The sequence below is a fragment of the Sparus aurata genome, chromosome 9, assembly GCF_900880675.1.
Source record: "Sparus aurata chromosome 9, fSpaAur1.1, whole genome shotgun sequence".
NCBI lineage: Eukaryota > Metazoa > Chordata > Actinopteri > Spariformes > Sparidae > Sparus > Sparus aurata.
The window spans coordinates 12,968,479-12,986,049 of NC_044195.1; the positions used below are offsets into that span (position 1 = coordinate 12,968,479).

At 44.0% G+C, this 17,571-nt stretch overlaps 1 protein-coding gene across 17 annotated transcripts in view; it reads left to right on the forward strand.

Moving 5' to 3' along the window:
- Positions 1 to 17,571, forward strand: part of lmo7a (LIM domain 7a) — a 55,163-nt gene extending 37,592 nt beyond the window's left edge. For 3 of the 17 annotated variants that reach the window (XM_030428122.1, XM_030428119.1, XM_030428134.1), the window contains 21 exons: positions 325 to 464; positions 960 to 1,647; positions 2,131 to 2,394; positions 2,837 to 2,951; positions 4,385 to 4,546; positions 5,394 to 5,578; positions 5,693 to 5,756; positions 6,736 to 6,792; positions 7,092 to 7,133; positions 7,879 to 7,904; positions 9,490 to 9,597; positions 11,072 to 11,158; positions 11,481 to 11,869; positions 12,085 to 12,141; positions 13,512 to 13,567; positions 13,708 to 13,869; positions 14,228 to 14,405; positions 14,668 to 14,991; positions 16,133 to 16,241; positions 16,681 to 16,783; positions 16,875 to 17,571. In XM_030428122.1, the coding sequence (XP_030283982.1) occupies positions 325 to 464; positions 960 to 1,647; positions 2,131 to 2,394; positions 2,837 to 2,951; positions 4,385 to 4,546; positions 5,394 to 5,578; positions 5,693 to 5,756; positions 6,736 to 6,792; positions 7,092 to 7,133; positions 7,879 to 7,904; positions 9,490 to 9,597; positions 11,072 to 11,158; positions 11,481 to 11,869; positions 12,085 to 12,141; positions 13,512 to 13,567; positions 13,708 to 13,869; positions 14,228 to 14,405; positions 14,668 to 14,991; positions 16,133 to 16,241; positions 16,681 to 16,783; positions 16,875 to 16,897 (3,339 nt within the window). In that variant the 3' untranslated portion in view covers positions 16,898 to 17,571. The remainder of the gene's footprint in view (positions 1 to 324; positions 465 to 959; positions 1,648 to 2,130; positions 2,395 to 2,836; positions 2,952 to 4,384; positions 4,547 to 5,393; positions 5,579 to 5,692; positions 5,757 to 6,735; positions 6,793 to 7,091; positions 7,134 to 7,878; positions 7,905 to 9,489; positions 9,598 to 11,071; positions 11,159 to 11,480; positions 11,870 to 12,084; positions 12,142 to 13,511; positions 13,568 to 13,707; positions 13,870 to 14,227; positions 14,406 to 14,667; positions 14,992 to 16,132; positions 16,242 to 16,680; positions 16,784 to 16,874) is intronic. The other 14 variants (XM_030428131.1, XM_030428121.1, XM_030428129.1 and 11 more) reach the window with 14 other exon arrangements.

Below are 17,571 nucleotides of genomic sequence, written 5' to 3' on the forward strand. Positions count from 1 at the left end.
GGGTAGTGTGTGTCTGTCAGCGGTCTGACGGTGTCATGGCAAAATAATGGAGTCTTAAAGCAGCATTTAGGTCACACAGTCCCCAATACACAGGGGAGGTGAGCCGGGAGGAGCCTAAAGCACACAAATAGAACACCTTCAAATGTAGCCCTTTCTTTTTTTGTGTGTCTTTCTCTCTCCTTCTCTCAACTTCACTCCTCTCAGCGGTCCAGTTAGCCATGCAACACAAGCAGTCAGAAAATACCAGCCTGTTTTTATCTGTCGATCTGAGATGACTTGTTAAGAAATGGGGCATGAGGTGACCTGGGCTTACTTTTGCTGCAGGACCTGAGCAAATGGAAGAACCGGCGCAGGAGCGTCAACTCTGAGATAGTGAAGAAGAAAGAGGAGAGGGAGAAGATAGAGCAGATCACATACAGCGGCAACAAAAGGTCCAAGACCTTCAAGGAGATGCAAGAGGAGAGGTGAGTGAAAACACACCTGATCAGGTGCTTTTGATAGATTGAGGGTTGTGTATCATGATATTGTTAGATTCAGTGCCGTACAATTTTTTATTTTCTGGTCCTCTGGTTTTTACACACTGAATTTGTTCCTCTGTTGCGCCTTTTTTTTTTTACCCTCGGAGGGGGAACCTTTGCTAAGGTACAGAGAAAAGGTGTGTATGAGAGGTTTTGCAACTGCAGGATTATTTGTGCAGGAGTGAATGAGGAGCCTCTGTAATTGTGTCTTCAGTCAGTGTGAAAGTGTAATCTAACCAAGGCTTACACCCTGCCCCCTCCTCTCTCTGCCCTCCTCTTTTCAACCTGTGTTCTTCTCTTTATTTCCCATCCCCTTTCATCTCTCTAAATTGCCTCCCTTTTCCATCCTTGTCTCCAATTTTTACCCACCACTCTCCACTTTTCTTTTCCCTATTTACCTCTATATCCCATCCCTCTTCTCCTCCTCTGTCCGGTCCACAGAGAAAATAAAGGGAGCAACAGCATTGGCAGTCGCCTCAAATCTCTCTCTTACCTGGACGACGACGAGGACGTGTTTGAGAAAGCTGACATTTCCCCACGTACCCGAACCCTTCCTGCCAGGAGCTACACTATTGACACTCCTTACACTTCCTCTGAATCCCCTGAGCCTTTTCTTAAAGAAGACCAACCCCCTGCTGCTTCATCAGCTACAGGCAGGGCCGCGTCCCCTCCCACGTCACGGGGAAGCAACATTTTGGACAGTCCTGCAGGCAGCGACGCCACGACCATCATCACTCCCACCAGCTACAGCTCTTTCCACAGATCCCAATCTCCAGAAGCTGCACCTTTACCGAGGAGGCCAGTCTCAGAAGACACTAACAAAGTCAAGACCACGACCGTTGTCTCCTCCTCTAGCTCTCTACAAGAGGTGCCCAAGCTGAGGCGCCCATTGTTGGGCAAACAGGCTGAAGTGGAGGCTGAGGTGAAGGCCCCTTCCTCTGGTTCTCTGTACAAACAACAACCACAGCTCAGCTCAATGGAACCCAAGCCTCCCGCGGTGTCTCGGGTTTCCGCCTCCCTCCCCAGGAGCTACCAGAGATCGGATAGCGCACGTCTAACCTCAGTTGTCACGCCGAGGCCCTTCGGGACCCAGCCGTCCCGCCTCAGCTCCCTTCCCCGAGTTTTGCCAGTAAGTACTAGATAATTCTACAACTAAATACACACTAGCAGTGTAGCAGAGAGGACATGGACAGGAGGAGACATTGTTTGCTTGGCAGTAAGGAATCTTTGCCTTGTTAGTCATGTAATGTGTTATTTGTTTTGAGTGCGTCAGTGTTAGCCAAGAGTCCGATCTGATTACCGTGTGAATAATGGATGAAGCTAGAGTTTTTATAATGCTAAGTTGAGTGCCAGAGCTGCTATTTTAAGCCTCCCTCACATTCATTACTCTTACAGTAAATGTAAATGATGTTTAATCAGATCAGCAAGTGACTGTCTGGTGAAGATTGTGGACTCTTAAAAGACATTTGCGCTTACTGCAAGAGGTGACAACACATTCATCAGCTGATTTCTCTCTGTTTTAAGCTCTTTTACAGATTCATTATTTTGTGATTGACAGCTCATCATTTGACCGGCACTACCTAACTTTCTGAAAATCTGAATTCATCCTGAGCAGATGGACGACTCTCACAAGCGTGTCAACGGTGACGTGGATGTCTCTAAGAAGCCTTCCGTGCCGACCCGCTACCAACAGTTCATGACCTCTGAGGACGAGGCTCAGTCCAGCTCGGCCCACAGCAGCGAAGACGAGGAGGAGGAGGATAAAGACGTGACCACAGCGAAGAGCATCACCTCTACTCAGAGTGTCTCACCTGTCCCTCCTCAGGTCAAGAGTGAACCCCCAGTCAGTCCTGCTCCAGCCAAAGAAACCAGCCAGGTACTCATGTTACCTGCTGTTGACGAAACAGATCCGCTTGTATATTGAGGGGGAAAATAATCCACATGTTACTGCTTTCTTATTTAATACTTAGAGTGCGAACAGTCATTAAATGTATTTTTAGCTTTGTCGTAAATAATTAGTGAACCCGCGAGTCATGAAATCAAATCCAAATTAAGCTTCAGCCTCTTTTGCTATGTAAAAGTTGCTTATTTTCAAGATTGCCTCACTGCAGAAATTAAACAATAGCAACAGGCTGGCATTGAACCCACAGCCATAAATGATTAATACAAGGTTTTCTTGCCAAAGCAGGCTGGCGTACTCACAGACACACAAGCCCAATATGCTGATCTCAGGAGTAATGGAAAGTCAGGACCGCATTTCTGCACTTGAAGCCGTTGTTGTTCATCCCCACTCACCTGTGTTGTTTTTTGGTTTCCAGGAGAACTACTGTGAGATGCGGATCAGCCTGAACCAGAAGCCCAACAGCAGCAGAGACTTTGGGTTCCAGGCAAACTGGGACTCAACAGGAGCTCGCGTCACATCCGTACAGCCAGGTAACAACAGAGGCAAATGAGAGGAATACCTTCAATCCAAGGGATAATGGGTAGAGCTTTATTCACCTTCCAGTATAAAGCGTGCCGGTCAGCCAAATTGGCAACGCCAACCTTCCCAGTGGAAAAACATCAATTGGTCTCACTCTTAGTAAAGCTGACTGATGTATTCATACCTACAGTACAGTGGTAATATTGGAAACCAGTGTGCAGGCTGTGTTATATTTTACAGCCAGGCACTGCTGGTTAAGTGTCAGCAGGGTTTCGAGTCCATTGCAGTGCCACTGCCAGACCCACTGTATGTAGGGCAGCATCTATGTGGGTCAGATCTGCTGGGCCTGAGCCTCTCTTTCTACTGAGATTTTCCCACCATCGTACTTCTCTTGGAATTTAGGAACGTTTCAGTCACACACAGAGCCTACATCAAAACATGAACTCTAGCTTTGTCACACTTGTTGTACCTTCTTACTTCGGTATAACTTTATTTACAGCATGTCAGTCTGGTCAAATTATCCAGTGTGTTACGTGAATTCTTTTATTTAAGGACGACACACATTAATCAACATGTGTAAGTGTGCTCCAGTTAGCCAGCTGGCACATTTTCAACTGCAGTCCTTTGGCAAGATGTTCAAAAAACATTGAAGTGGCAGTTTAGGAATAAAACCACAGATAAGACAGTATCATGCCAAATTGAAAACAAACGCAACAATATTAGCCTAAAGCATAAGAGTACAGCATAAATCATGCAAAGCAGCAAGAAGAGGCAAAATGCAGATGCAACAGTACAATGACCTCATCCACTGTTCAGCAGACATGCAAAGCAGTGCAAAGCAGCAGAGTGTAAATGAGCTCCTGTTATTAACCACATTATCCACACCTGCAGCTATGCAGAACAATGAGCCAAAGGAACACGAGAAGCAACAAAAGTACTGATCTTAAAAGGATGTTTAGAGAAATTGTTGGGTAAATGGTAAAATGGTAAATCTTGCATTAATCGAGTAACCCATTAAGAGCAATTAAACAGAAACATAACTGTGAAATTATGATACTGTTGTATGTGTTACATCAAGGGCTTTGTTGCAGTTGTTTATCTTCTCAGCATTAAAACAGTTATTGAGTTGTAATAACTTGATGCTTCAACAAACCTAGAAGCATGGGAAGTTTGGTGATTGTACTCCTGCGTTGAATTATTTAACAATGAACTTATGTGTGTAGGATTCTACTGGTGAGAATGAAAACTGTCATTTGAGTCTCACAGTATAAATCCTCATATCACAACAATTTCTTGGAAATTCAACTTCAGTTAAAAAAACTGTTTTATTAATAAATGCAAGAATAATGGCCCTTTTGATTTCAAGACCTTGTGATAGTCACTACAGTGGTACAACTGGGTACATTCTCTACTGCCAATGACACGTCCCTGTCTGTTGTTATAGGCAGCCAGGCCGAGATGTGCCAGCTCCAGGCTGGAGACGAGGTGCTGACGGTGAACAGGCAGCAGGTGGCAGAAATGAGCTACACAGACTGGAAGTCCTGCATGGAGGAGGCTCTGCAGGAGGGCAGCCTGGTCATGGATGTACGCCGTCATGGCAAGAACAGTGAGTCATCTGAATGTGTGTCTGTGTGTGTGTGAGAGAGAGGGGGAGATGAATTGAACCACTTTAATGGTTGCATTCCTGGACTGACAGTACTGCTTATGCTGCTTGCGTTGCTAAACAGTTTTGACACTTCAAATTGGTCCGTAAACTATTGTGAAATCATCCATGAATGATCTCATGACAGCCGGTGTAACTTTTTTTCTCGTCTGGCACGGGAAGACTGTTATTGTGTTGACCTCGCTGGATTTTCTTTTTTCTTTTTTTTTTCTCCTGTGTGTGTTTTTCTTGTCCTGTTTTTCCCCCTTTTATTTCTACTGGTTGTTTCTGCTGCCTTTTCTCTCTCCCCAGCACTCTCCTCTGTATCCATGTGGTGTTTTCCTTGTGGAGAACTAACCTAGCTCAGGTCCACTTTCCTCTGAGTGTGCTGTTTTCACAGTGTTAGTATAAAAGGCTTACTTATTCCAACCACGTCAGTGTCCCCTTACAAAAATAATAAGCCCCCCCGGAGTAGCTCCCTTGAACTAACACACAGTAATTTTCGAAATAGTTTAGTGGTTGTGAGCCTGTTAAAAACACTGTGTGTGTGTGTTTATGAAAGCTTTAATAGGCTGCATGGCTGGGGAAGGTGGTTTCTCTGTTTCCCCTGCTGCTCTCTATAACAAAACCATCACAGCAACCTTGTCCCCTGCTTTATAGTGGCCTTCATGTACAGTAAATAGACATTCTTTGTTGAATGCCGGGTGTCACATTTACAGAACAACCACTTCATACACACTGGCACAGAAAAAAAACATGTTTTTTTTAATGTGCAAACACGCATTTTTGCCGTTGCATTGTCTGCATGCAGACTGGGACAGAGACCAACCTTCCCTGCCATTTAAAAGCCATAAGACCATCAATCTGACCAGTACGGATCATCCGATACTTCTAGGTTCCCCTGACACAAACACTGTCAGCTCCAGCCTGGATTTCACCTCACGCCATTCCAGGGAAACGCTGCCATCGAAAGAGGCCTCCGCACATCCAGTTGTCGTAAGTGACCCAGAATCACCCGGGTCGACTCAGGTGTGATCAAGTTTTAGTCTCGTTTTGTTCCCAGTCGAGTGCCTCTTTAATGAGCGCGCGCCCTGCCGTGTCTCCCTGCAGGACGTGGCTTCAAATGGAGTTAATGGAGGTTTCCCTGATGAGCTGGTGACCAGGAGGAACAAAGGTAAAGAGCAGAGCTCACAATCAGAAAGGTTATGAAATTGATCCTAGGACTATTTCTGTACTGAGCGCACCAGTAGGGGGTGTCATTCTGTTGACTTAGTTTTGGAAAAAAACTTTTTGCAAACACTCGACAACTGTGGATAATACTGATGACATTTACTTTGTTATGTAACAGAATGATGTAACAAAACCACACTGAGACATACGATTATGAGATATCTTAAAGGGACAGCTCACCCCAAGATCAAAAACACACATTTTTCCTCTTACGTGAAATGCTATTTATCCATCCAGATTGTTTCGTAGTGGGTTGCAGAGTTTTGGAGACATCAGCCGTAGAGAAGTCTGCCTTCTCTCTAATATGAAGAAACTAGATGGCACTCTAGCAAAAAACATTCTCTGAATCTGGATTCTCAAGATAATCCACGAGCTTGCTGTGAGCAGTTTCATGTAGGAACTATTTCCTAATCACTGCACAGGAGTAAGCGTGCATCCACTCACGGACAAGAGGATAGATATCTAAGCTAACTGTTTACTTCCCGAGCACCCATATCTGTGACTAGCACAAGCCTCTCGTCCATGTGCAGATGCTTGCTCTCTCTGTGTGGTGAGATGGTGAAGTTTGGGAGAAAGAAAAAAGTTCCCATAAGAGACTGTTCACAACAAAGTTTGTTGATTAATTAGAGTAGCTGGGTCATTATTTCAAATGTATTTTTTGGCACTTTGAGCACCACAAGCCGAGTGCCATCTAGTTCCATTATATTCAAGAGAAGGCAGACATCTCTCTGGCTGATATATCCAAAAATAGTGCAACAGGTAAGAGGAAAAAAAAACATTTTGGAGTGAACTTTGCCTTTAAGCATTATGTACTGTATGTATTATTCATGTGTTAGTAATATATGGTAATATATCCTCCTAGTGAAACTTGTTTCTCTCCTGTACTGTGCCTCACTGTATCCTGTTTTCCATCTCTCATGTAGAGTCAGAACCCATGTCTTTGAAAAACTTAAAACGGAGGTCAGAGTTTTTTGAAACAGGTAAAAAAAAGTGCTGACCGCCTCGGGCTTAATGGCTGATAATGATAAAGACATCTGTGTAATCTGGTGGCTGGGTTCTCTGTGCTTTTGTCTCGCTGAATTCCTTGAATTTCCCAGTGGACTTTTGCATGTTTCCTGTCAGTCACAGCCTCATGTTTAATTGACAGGTTCCCTATTATCAATTGATCATGAGCTGTCAGGATTCGAATTCCTCCATGGCTCTGGTTTGGAGCTTTTTTTGACAGTCTTGTCTGGTGTCAGAGCTTAACTCTTGTGCTGTACCCACTTCCCTCCTTCAGGTGGCTCAAGGTCCAGTGTCAGTGCGCTGGTCTACCTCTGTGGTAAACAGGGTTGAGTGTGCAGTGACCTCCTCACCTCTAATTGGTACAGCCTGGGATGCTGACATGCTTTTTAAACCAAGGGGAGATATTTTGGGGAAATTTGAAAATGTCGCAATTTATTATTTTTGAAGCGATGACTTAACATTCTGAGAAAACATAGTCTGGACAGCATGTCAGCACTCCAAGAGCGTACCAACCACAAACACAAATCTCTGAATGTTGTGTTCGTGGTATTTTGTGAATGGTTTAACACATGGTTACACTCTGCTCTTTGCTGCGCATGAAGTTAAAAGCCTCCTCGTGCTCTCTTGGCATGCGTTTATTGAACCGTACGTTAGCCTTTCAGACTGACTGTGCTGTACTCGTGTGCATGCTGCTGAAATGTGTGTTTTTGCTTTCAGTTTGTCTGATCTTGTCCTCACAATCAGATTATTGATTTTCCTATTCAGGGCTGGCATCCAATGTAAATGTCAACAAGTGGGTGATTTCGAATTGAGAGAATCAATAAGTCCTAGTGGGTGAAATTTGACCTTTGTCTCTCGAGGCCTGCTGAAAACCTCAATTACTGTTGTGGTTTTAAATGTCATTGTTGATGATGATTTTGGTACTTCAGTTAAAAATCAGATTGAAACTTTAATAAGCCTGTCAGCTTTGTGTTTCTATGGTACATGGCCTCGAGGTTGGCTCTCTGCTCTGCCTCTGCATGCCGCAAATATTGACTGTATGATTTTCTTTTCTTTTCAAGGAGGATCAGAGTCTGCAATGCCAAATGTGAGTAGCGTTGGCAAACACAAAAGACACTTTTTGTCCCTCTCGCTTTTACTCTTATTGATAGAATGACAACATCTTTAAAAGCAGTTGCGGCAGAGAATACGAGCCCAGACCCATTGATTTATCTTTGAAAATGGAAAAGTGGTTTAAAGCCCCTGTACGGAGTTTTTAACTGGATATAGAAAAGTCTCTGGTTTCTGCTGATGTGTCTCTGTTACCTACAACAGCAAATGAGCCCATCAGCGTGAAGATACGCTTTTTCTAAGTAGTCTAATTCTATACCTCTGAAAGGCATTGGTCGGGTCGGACCACTGACGAAACGATTTACGGCAGTCAGACCGGAACTGACGACATTCAGGATACGGCCAAAGTGATACGGCATAGCTGTTTTGTTGCTACGCTAGCCAGTTCTAACCGAGCTAAAACTTTTGTCATGGCTGACAATGAGACAAAGAAAAGAAAAAGAATTAGAACCGAAGACCAACGAAAGGCCAAGAGGGAATCCGATCGAGCTAGGGCTAAAACACGGATAAACATTGGCGATTCCTTCCAGAGATGGAGAGAGTTGCGGGGCTTGAAGGGAGGGTCGGATCCAGAATTCGCCCGATTCCTCCTAGACAGGTTTGTAAATTTTATTTCATTTATGAAATGTAATGCGGGACGTAGTTTACAGCAATACATGAATTCATGTTGTTACAACAAAGCTGGCTAACATTACCACTAGATTAGCTCTAGATACTACACTGTGAAAACGACAACAAACGTCTTAGATCACGCATCCATTTCAGCTGTGTGTATCAGCCCAGCCGACCTGCAACAATGCATCGGTAATATCCTCTGTCATTATAAATGATTCAGTTTCTTACTTAGAACAAAACATCCATCACAATCACTGTGACTTTGCTGTAACGCTAGCTCTGTAGCACTGTGTGTAATATATATAGCTGGGAAATTGCAGTGCAACAGCAGCATTACTTTGTTTCACCGGCGGCATATTATATTAAGTAGAAATACAAATAGACACATTACCTCGTCCATATGCACGCTGCAGATAGCTGCTAAAAAAAAAAAAAGTTTTCAAAGCAAGTCCCGTCGTCTTTCCGACGTTTCCAAAACAAATCTACACGCGCCGGCCAGACAAACGTCTTCACGACAGTGGGCGCTAGAGCTCATGGGAAATGCAGTCTTCATTCCGGCAAAACACTACCGCTTTCGTCCAGCGGGGCCGCCAAAATCAACACTAAATGAAAAGTCTGTACAGGGGCTTTAAGAATAAATTGTGTTGCACATTGTCCAGATTGTTAATTGTTATTCAAATTTACATGACTTGACAGTACCACAAAGTGAGTCAGGACAGCTGATGTGATGCAGTTGCTAGATATTACAAGAATACTGCGTCAATACAGGTACTCCCAAAATGTTCAGAGGCATATTTGCATTATAAAGCTTTACTTCATAACCACCATCACTTCCAGGTAGAGGTGTTTGGAAACAACAACCAGTAGACACTTGCTGATTCTTGGGTGGCATCAACTAGGTTTGACTTTACATACATGTACTGCATGCATATCGTCTCTATCTGCAGATACCTGTTCCTGCAATCACTCCATCATCCAGCCGCTGGTCTTGGGATCCAGAAGAGGAGCGCAGAAGACAAGAGAAATGGCAGAAGGAACAGGAGCGCCTCCTACAGGTACATAGAGGCACAATCGTATAACAGTGATGTCATGTCACAATGTACGCCGAGTTTATAAGGTACATTAATCAATGCTTGTACTTTCACAGAGGTTCAGCCTTTGTTAAAATTGTCTTAAAGAAGTGTCAAATTCAGTGTACAGTGTCTCTGCAGTTTTGTTAAAGAACCATTGAATGCTATTAAAGCCATAAAAACAGACAATTAGATAGGATTAAAATAGTAACGTATATTTTGTCTCAGTTTTTGCCTTTGTTTTTACATCATGAGCCACGTCCCAGTCAATTTTCATTTCCTTTTGCATTTCATGATAAAAAAGTTCCTCTAATGTGATAAAGACTAAGACCATGTTCTATTGTTTTACTGAGTATACACAATATTAACAAAATATTAGACACATCCCTCATACATTCACAATTTAGCAGCACTAAAAAGTACACCTACCAAAATTTCCGAGAAGTTGAATCAGCACCTCTCTTAATCAGTTTCACCAAATACTGAATAGCTTTTTTTGAGCTGTTGTATCAGACTTATATTAATTAATGGCTGAATGTATTTTTAGTTATATCTTTGGTGCATTCAGTTGCATATTCATGTATTTATTTAATGAGACATTTAATTATTTATTTATTTTCAATTTGAGCTGTTTGAGTCCTCCATATGTACTGCGGGTAGCAGTCCGTCCATACTGTAGCTGTAGCTAACAAACAGTAACGGAAAATACCAAACAAAGCAACCTCACAATCCATTTAATCTGAAATACCCATATGGAAATCTGTCGTGCGCCCCGTCTCACAACGAGACACAGAGGCACAGAGCTTGAAATGACAGGCTAGGAAGTCCTCACAATCAATGCAGACAGCTCCTAATAGGCTCAAAACCGAAGGACTTTACAGAACGCTCTGACAGCTGAAAGAAAAAGCATCTGTGGAGCATTGGGCTTAAATGTAGTAGAGTCCTGTCAAAACATTTTTCTGAGGGTCTATTTCTGGATGGAGATCAAAGGTGTCCGAGCAGAGCGCTGATGTAGCCGGGAAGGCTCGTTACTCCTCCAGTCTTAGTCCCTGTTGGATACACGGCCTGATTTTACGATGTGCCAGCGAGACTTCCAGCCCTTGGCGGGCTTCTCTTCTACAGGTTTATCAACTTTCAGGGTGGTTAGATAACTTGCAGGTGAGCTTAGAATAATCTTAAAATGATACAGCTGCAATATCTATGTCGTCTTTGGGTGTCTCTTCCCCCATTTGGCATCCTCGCACCCTATTACCTATTCTTCCCACCCGCTCTACAATGTGGTCGTATAATTTACCATCGCTGTAGATCTGTGCAGAGTTTTTGTATGTGTTGAGGTTTTTTAAGAGGTGTGTGTTTATGTGTGTGTGTGTGTGTGTGTGTGTGTGTGAATGAGACTGTGTGCATGCGTGCCATCTGATTGTGCGCCCTTTGACCTCACTGCCTGCTTTGTCTCGTGCAGGAGAAATATAAGCGTGACCAGGAGAAACTGCAGGAGGAGTGGCTGAAGGCTCAGGAGGAGATCACCACGAGCGACGACCAGCAAGAGGTAACGGCAAGCGTTTTGATCGGCATAAAAGTGAAAGTGAAAAGCAGAACAATATTTAATCGTGTGGACGTTCACACAGTGAGACACAGTGTGTGGCCGTGCTTACTGTAATGACCGAAGTTTTCCCAGCTCATAGTTTTGCAACAAAAACTCCCCACTGATTGGAATTGCAAATCACTTGCTGGCTGTCACCTCAGGGGATGACACGAGTTACTCCACTATTGTCGCAGTTCCTCCTGAAGGTTAATGGGGCTCAGATTACTTAACGCTATCATGTGTTGAATGCTTCCTCTTATCATCTCTCCTCCCATCTCTGCGGCAGCCCGGGAGCCTGGAGGTGAACAGCCACAGCTTCAGCCCACACTCACCCCTCTCTCCAGTCAACCAGCCCGCCTCTCCTCCGTGGGAAGAGGAAGAGAGAAAGAGGAAGGAGGAGCTGGAGCGCCAAAGGCAGGCGGAGGAGAGGAGGAGGAGGGAGGAGGAGGAGCGGGAGCTGCAGCGTCTCCAGGAGGAGAGGCAGAGGAGAGAGAGGCGGGAGGAGGAGGAGAGGAAGAGGAGGGAGGAGGAGGAGGAGGAGAGGAAGAGGAGGGTGGAGGAAGAGCTAAGACAGCAGAGGAGGAGAGAGGAGGAGAGGGAGGAAGAAAGGAGGCGGCAGGAGGCCTTCGAGCAGCAGCGCAGAGAGCGGGAGAGAAGCTTCGAGCAGCAGCCGTGGTCAGTAGAGACACTGCTCCTCCTCCTGCTATCCTCCCACTTTACTCACCTGTCTCCCTCATCTGTCCATCACGTTGACAGTAACACATTTAAATGTAAAACATAACCTGCTTTATTGTTTGTGCGTTAACACAAGCGCAACTAATGTTTGCATGTGCTTTGTCATCCAACTTTGTGTTGTAACCATCCCCCCCACCTCCCCACACACACCAAAGGGCTGGTGGCTCCTATGGCTTTGACAATGGCCAGCCTCCTCTGTCCTATGAAGATAGGTTAGTATGAGAGATTAAACAAACCGCATCTGCACTCACACTTCTGCTTCTTTCTGTGTTGAACTAATCTCTTCTTACAACTCCTACTTTTTAAATGATAAATGTTTGCATCATACCCATTTTTGTAATACAGAGCAGCAATGGAATGCAACAATTTATTATATTATTTCAGAAAAATGTGTTGAATCGGTTGTAAAACATTTTATGTTCGGTCCCCCAGTTTAGCATCCATAATTGGGATGGGTGGGGCTTAATCAGGAAGAGGTTGTTGCTTAAACCAGGAAGTTGAAAAGGGTTACTGAAAGTTATTTTTATTAAAAGACATTAAAAGACTTCAGATCAATGTTTTTGATCACAAGATTAAAAGACCTATTTACAGAACAAGTTATTTATAATCTGGAATCAATAAACTTCAGTCAGTTATTAAGATTTTCCTTGTTGACAAGTAGAGCCTGATTGATCATGAATGATAATGATCCTGATATAGGGTAATACGAAATTTATCAGCCAATATGTTGAAGAAGCTTATTTGCTGTGTTGCAACTGAAGTAAGCATGTTGCCTAGCAGCCCCAGTGGTCCAAGGCAGCTGAAGTTAGTAGCAGTCAGCAGTTACTCTGGTTACATCCTGTACCGTATTTATCCAAGTACAGTATGAATGCAACATGTGGCCAATTCTTACGTACTGCACCTTTAAATGTCAATAAAATGCTTTTAAATGCTAAATAGGAGGACTAAAGAAATGTTGCTGTTAGGTTAGCCGCTTCACATTTTCAGCTCCTAGTTCACCTTTTCAGAGTTCCTCATGTAATTCTGTGCACCAGCAGGTGTCTTGGCAGCACCATTTGTTCATGCACCAAAACTGCCAAAGCAAAACAGTGTGTCACAAGCATTTAATCCTGCCAAACGCCAGCGCCAGCTTCTATAACGACTTGTCACACATGTAACCTGAATATAAATACAGCAGGTAGCAGTACACTACATACATAATTTATCTTGTTTATTTATTCATGTGCTGCCTTTGAAGCACTAAATCGCGCTTTTATTTTGTCATATTTTCGACGCGTTTTTACGCCAAATGAAAAACTGTTCAGCTACTCTGTGCCTTGCTTCTTGACAGCCGCATTGAAAGTGAATCACTCGAACTGCGTCTCGTTATATTGGGTGACATGAAATTGGAAGTGCTCCGGCAAGTGGGTTAGGTCTCTAGCTGAGACCAGAATTTTCTTTGAGTTTGGTCAGCAATCAGCTCTTTCCCTGATAAGCGTTTCTCTGTGGCGTTTGACATTTCAAAACACTTGAATACTTTACTGCTATTGTATGTTCATAGCCGTTCTCAAAACTGTAACATTTATTTTCTGTTGTCTGACAGGATGAAATCAAAATCATCTCCCCAGCTTGATGAAGAGGAAAAGCCTCAGTGGAAAGGTTTGTACTCCTTATTCACTGTTAGTTAAAAGCTATTATAACTTACCTTAAATGAAAAAAGGAGTAGGTTGGATGAATGTATTCATAAGTGACCTCATGTCCAAATGCTGTTGCACATGTATGTGGGCTGTACTCCACAGCAGGTGTGCATGTGCAGCCGGGGGGCATGGCTCACTGGCTGCTGGAAGAGCAGCTGAGGAGTGCGCGTGACAGAGAGGCCCAGAGACAGAGGGCTGCATCTGAGCTGGAGATGGAGAGGAGAAACATCCTCAATGCCATGAGATACAGAGAGCCAGAGAGAGGTGGTGAACCTCCGCCTCTGTGTTCAATCTGAAAACACAGTCAATAACGACAAATCAAAACTGAAAGCTGTCTGATTAACAGCTGATGATTCAAGTGGTAAATCAGTCCGTCTGCCAACTGCAACGACAAAAACAAGAACAAAGAACTAATTAATTGCAACATTCTATCCTTCTATATTTTAATTGTTTTTCAAATATTGGTCTAATCGAACAGGACCTGGGAAAACATCATCACAGCCTCGATCTTTCTGTACCGTCTTTACCAATTTTTTCCGCCAGTTATCTAGTTTTCGACTTTCCAGAAACTTTTCGTTTCCTCCAGCAGCATTTTAACTTTATCTGTCCCCTCTGTGTGCAGCGACGGGCAGTGGAGTGGCTGAGAGGAAGGGTCAGCCGCCCGCGACGCAGGCAGAGGCAGAGCGGCAGCAGATCCTGAACGAGATGAAGAAGAAGACTCCGCTGCTGACGGACAGTAGCTGGATCCGCCAGCGCGCCGCCTGCACCGCCAAGGAGCCCGAGGTGCCTCCCATGCGCAGGTAGAGCCTACACAGCTTTTACAAGAGGAACAAAATCCATCTGTGATGTGTGGTGGTGGTGGTCGACTATTTACACTTGCTAATATCCTGTTGTGTGCTGAAATGAAAACACTCATGAGTCTGGCTACCACTCTCTGGCCATGGATAATCTGTTTGGATTACTTAACATGAAAACAATTGCCATGGGTACAGTTGGTAGCCAGACATTTTAAATGCCTCTACTAACCAGCTAACGTGGGTGTGGCGTGGGCTGACTTTGCAGAGGGGAGTCTCTTGACAACTTGGACGCCTACAACCCCTGGCGCTCATCATGGACGCCCAGAAGTAACACTAATATCCCAAACTACAACCGGCCTCACTCTGCCCTCTCCGGCAGCACTTCCTTTTACGGTGGCGGCGCTGGGGCCCAGCGGCCCGCTTCCTCCACTCTGCCAACCTCCCAGTCCATGGGCTCCCTCCGAGGCGGGGCAGGAACCCCCTCGTCCCCTTGGTCCCGGCAGTCACCTTCCCCCTCACCGTCTTCTCCATCACCCACCTCCTCTCCAGAGCCCAGGCCTGAGGCAGGCCCCCCTCAGCAGCGCAGCAGGTAAAGTCAACAAAGCTGCTTCGCATAACAGCGCCAGCAAGCTGCCTCTAACATCTTACTGGTATACTGGGATTTATCATCATAGTCCAGTCCACGTTTTAATGTATTCTCACATGATGTTCTCATGATATTGTTTTATGTGACATTCAGTGTTCACCTGACAGGTTACACTACGGTTTTTGCTGTCTGGTTTTTACAGATTCCCTGTTGAATTTTACTTGCACATACAAAATTTGTACAGTTCACAGTTCACCCCAAAATAAAAAAAAATACATACTCTTCCCACCTGTTGTGCTATTTATCCATCTGGATCATATTGATGTGAGCTGCTAAGTTTTGGAGATATCAGTCCTGAAGGTGTCTGCCTCCCTTCAAATATATTAGAGCTAGATCGCTCTAAGCTTGTTGTGCTCAAAGTGCCAAAAAGTAGAAAGAAAATAGTTACTACATGAAACGGTTCACAACAAAGTCTGTGGATTATCTTGAGTCACCAGCTCATGATTTCTAGTAAGAGACGTTGCTGCAGTTTTTGCACTAGCAGAGTGCCATCTAGTTCCATTTATAGAGAAGATGCAGATATATCTAAGGTCTAAGGATATCTCCAAATCTCTGCAACTCACTCACAACAGGTAAGAGGAAAAATATGTATTATTCATTAGGGATGAATTCTCTCTTCAAGACTGAAGCTAACACGACCCAGTGTTTGTGGCCGAATTGTTTCCATGTCAGCATTACGATAAGGATAAATTGATAATAATTTGAAAAACGATTTTAATTTATGCTTGTCCCAAAAACGTTTAATTGGGAAACATGAGTAGAGAAATGATTTCAGCTGGCTCAACAATTTAATTAGAAATACTAAATAATAAATGTTTCACAGGATGATTCGGTTGAGCTTTGATCACAGAGGAGCTCCTGTTCCATATTAGCAGAGGTGTCATTGGTCCTCATCCAAAATTAATATTTGACAAAAGGCCAATATTGGCCAGATTTGTTACTGTAGCAAACAAATGATTATGAGTTTAACCCCCGCTGTATACCAGTGTGAACATGTGTTGTGTGTGTGTGCATTACATACATGTGTCGTACATGCATGTGTGTGCCCGATTCTCCAATCACAGCTGTACGTTCTATAATCCAGGTCAGTGAGTGGCAAGAAAATCTGTACGTTCTGTGACAGCCCGCTGGGAAAAGGAGCAGCCATGATCATCGAGTCCCTCGGGCTCTGTTATCATTTGAGCTGTTTTAAGGTGAGAGCTGAGCTCCTGTCGCAGGGGAAGCACGTCATCGGCACGCCTCGGCCGATCCTTGAAAACTAACCTGATCGCTTCAGTCTCTTTTTATTACTAACCTGGTGAATCTGAAGGTCCTGATCCGTCGCTGCTGAGCCAAGTAGATTTTCTGTGCCAAAACCTGCAAGCCAAACTAATCAACCCCTCACTTTGTTTCCTTTTCTTTCCTGACGCTTAATGTGGTTGTTGATGCGTCCTGGAACTTTGGTCACCTCTTGAGTTTGCTCTCCTTCACCTGAACAGTGATCCACCCTCTCAGTCTTGGTTCTTAATTCCTTTACCTTCATCTTTCTCCTCCTACACATACAATCAAGGGGCTGTCTTCCTCCTTTGGTCTTGGTCTAGTTTTAACCAGTTGAGTAGCTCTTTAACTCTTCCTTCTCCTAAACCTCCCCAGTGTATCGACTGTCTGTCTGACCTCGGAGGATCGGAAACAGGGGCGGAAGTCAGAATACGAAACAAACAGCTGTACTGTAACTCCTGCTACATGCGATTTAAAGGTGAGTGCATGATCAGCCAGATGGTCCTTGATGATGTGTTGCCGTTGTTTGCTGGCTTCAAGTGTAATATTGCTTGTTTGTTTTCTTACAGCCGGCCAGCCAACCGCTATGTGACGTGACCATACTGCAGCAGATTGACGAAGAAACTACTTGTGACAACAACCCATGAACATTGAAAGTGAACAGTGACGCCACTGCAAATAGTTGGAACACCTGGTTTGGAATTGAAGCCCGCTGATGAGAATTATATTTGTGTTTTTCCAGTGTGTGATCAAGAGGGCAAGCTTGCAAAGAAGTTATCTCCTTTAATGTGTTTATATCATATTAAGTATTACAGTTGTACAAAGTGTAAGGGTTCTGCATGCACCAGAGGTTTTAAATGTTTTAGTCACGATACTAGTCAAATCGTTTAATTGTCTATAAGACCATCGAGGCAGATCTTTGTAATGACCTTCACTGAGAGCGATTTTTAGAGAGTTTTAGGGGAACCCTGCCGGATCGTCTCCTCTCATTCATGCTTCTTCTTCTGCTTGTGGTATTAACACGTTTCGTCGACCGAGCTACTCTTATCGCGTCTATGTGCCTTTTTCGTTTGTAACAGGGAGAAATCATTCAGATTATTAGAATTCTGTCGAAGTATATTTAAAACCGTCTACTTGGATAGCACTTGGAGTTTTCACTGATGGAGGGCTGCACACACTAGCAGGTTTCCGTGTGAAGAATATATCATATCGAATGGAATCGAGGCAAGCAGTAACGTTTGTAAATAAAATGTCCAAATGCTCGTC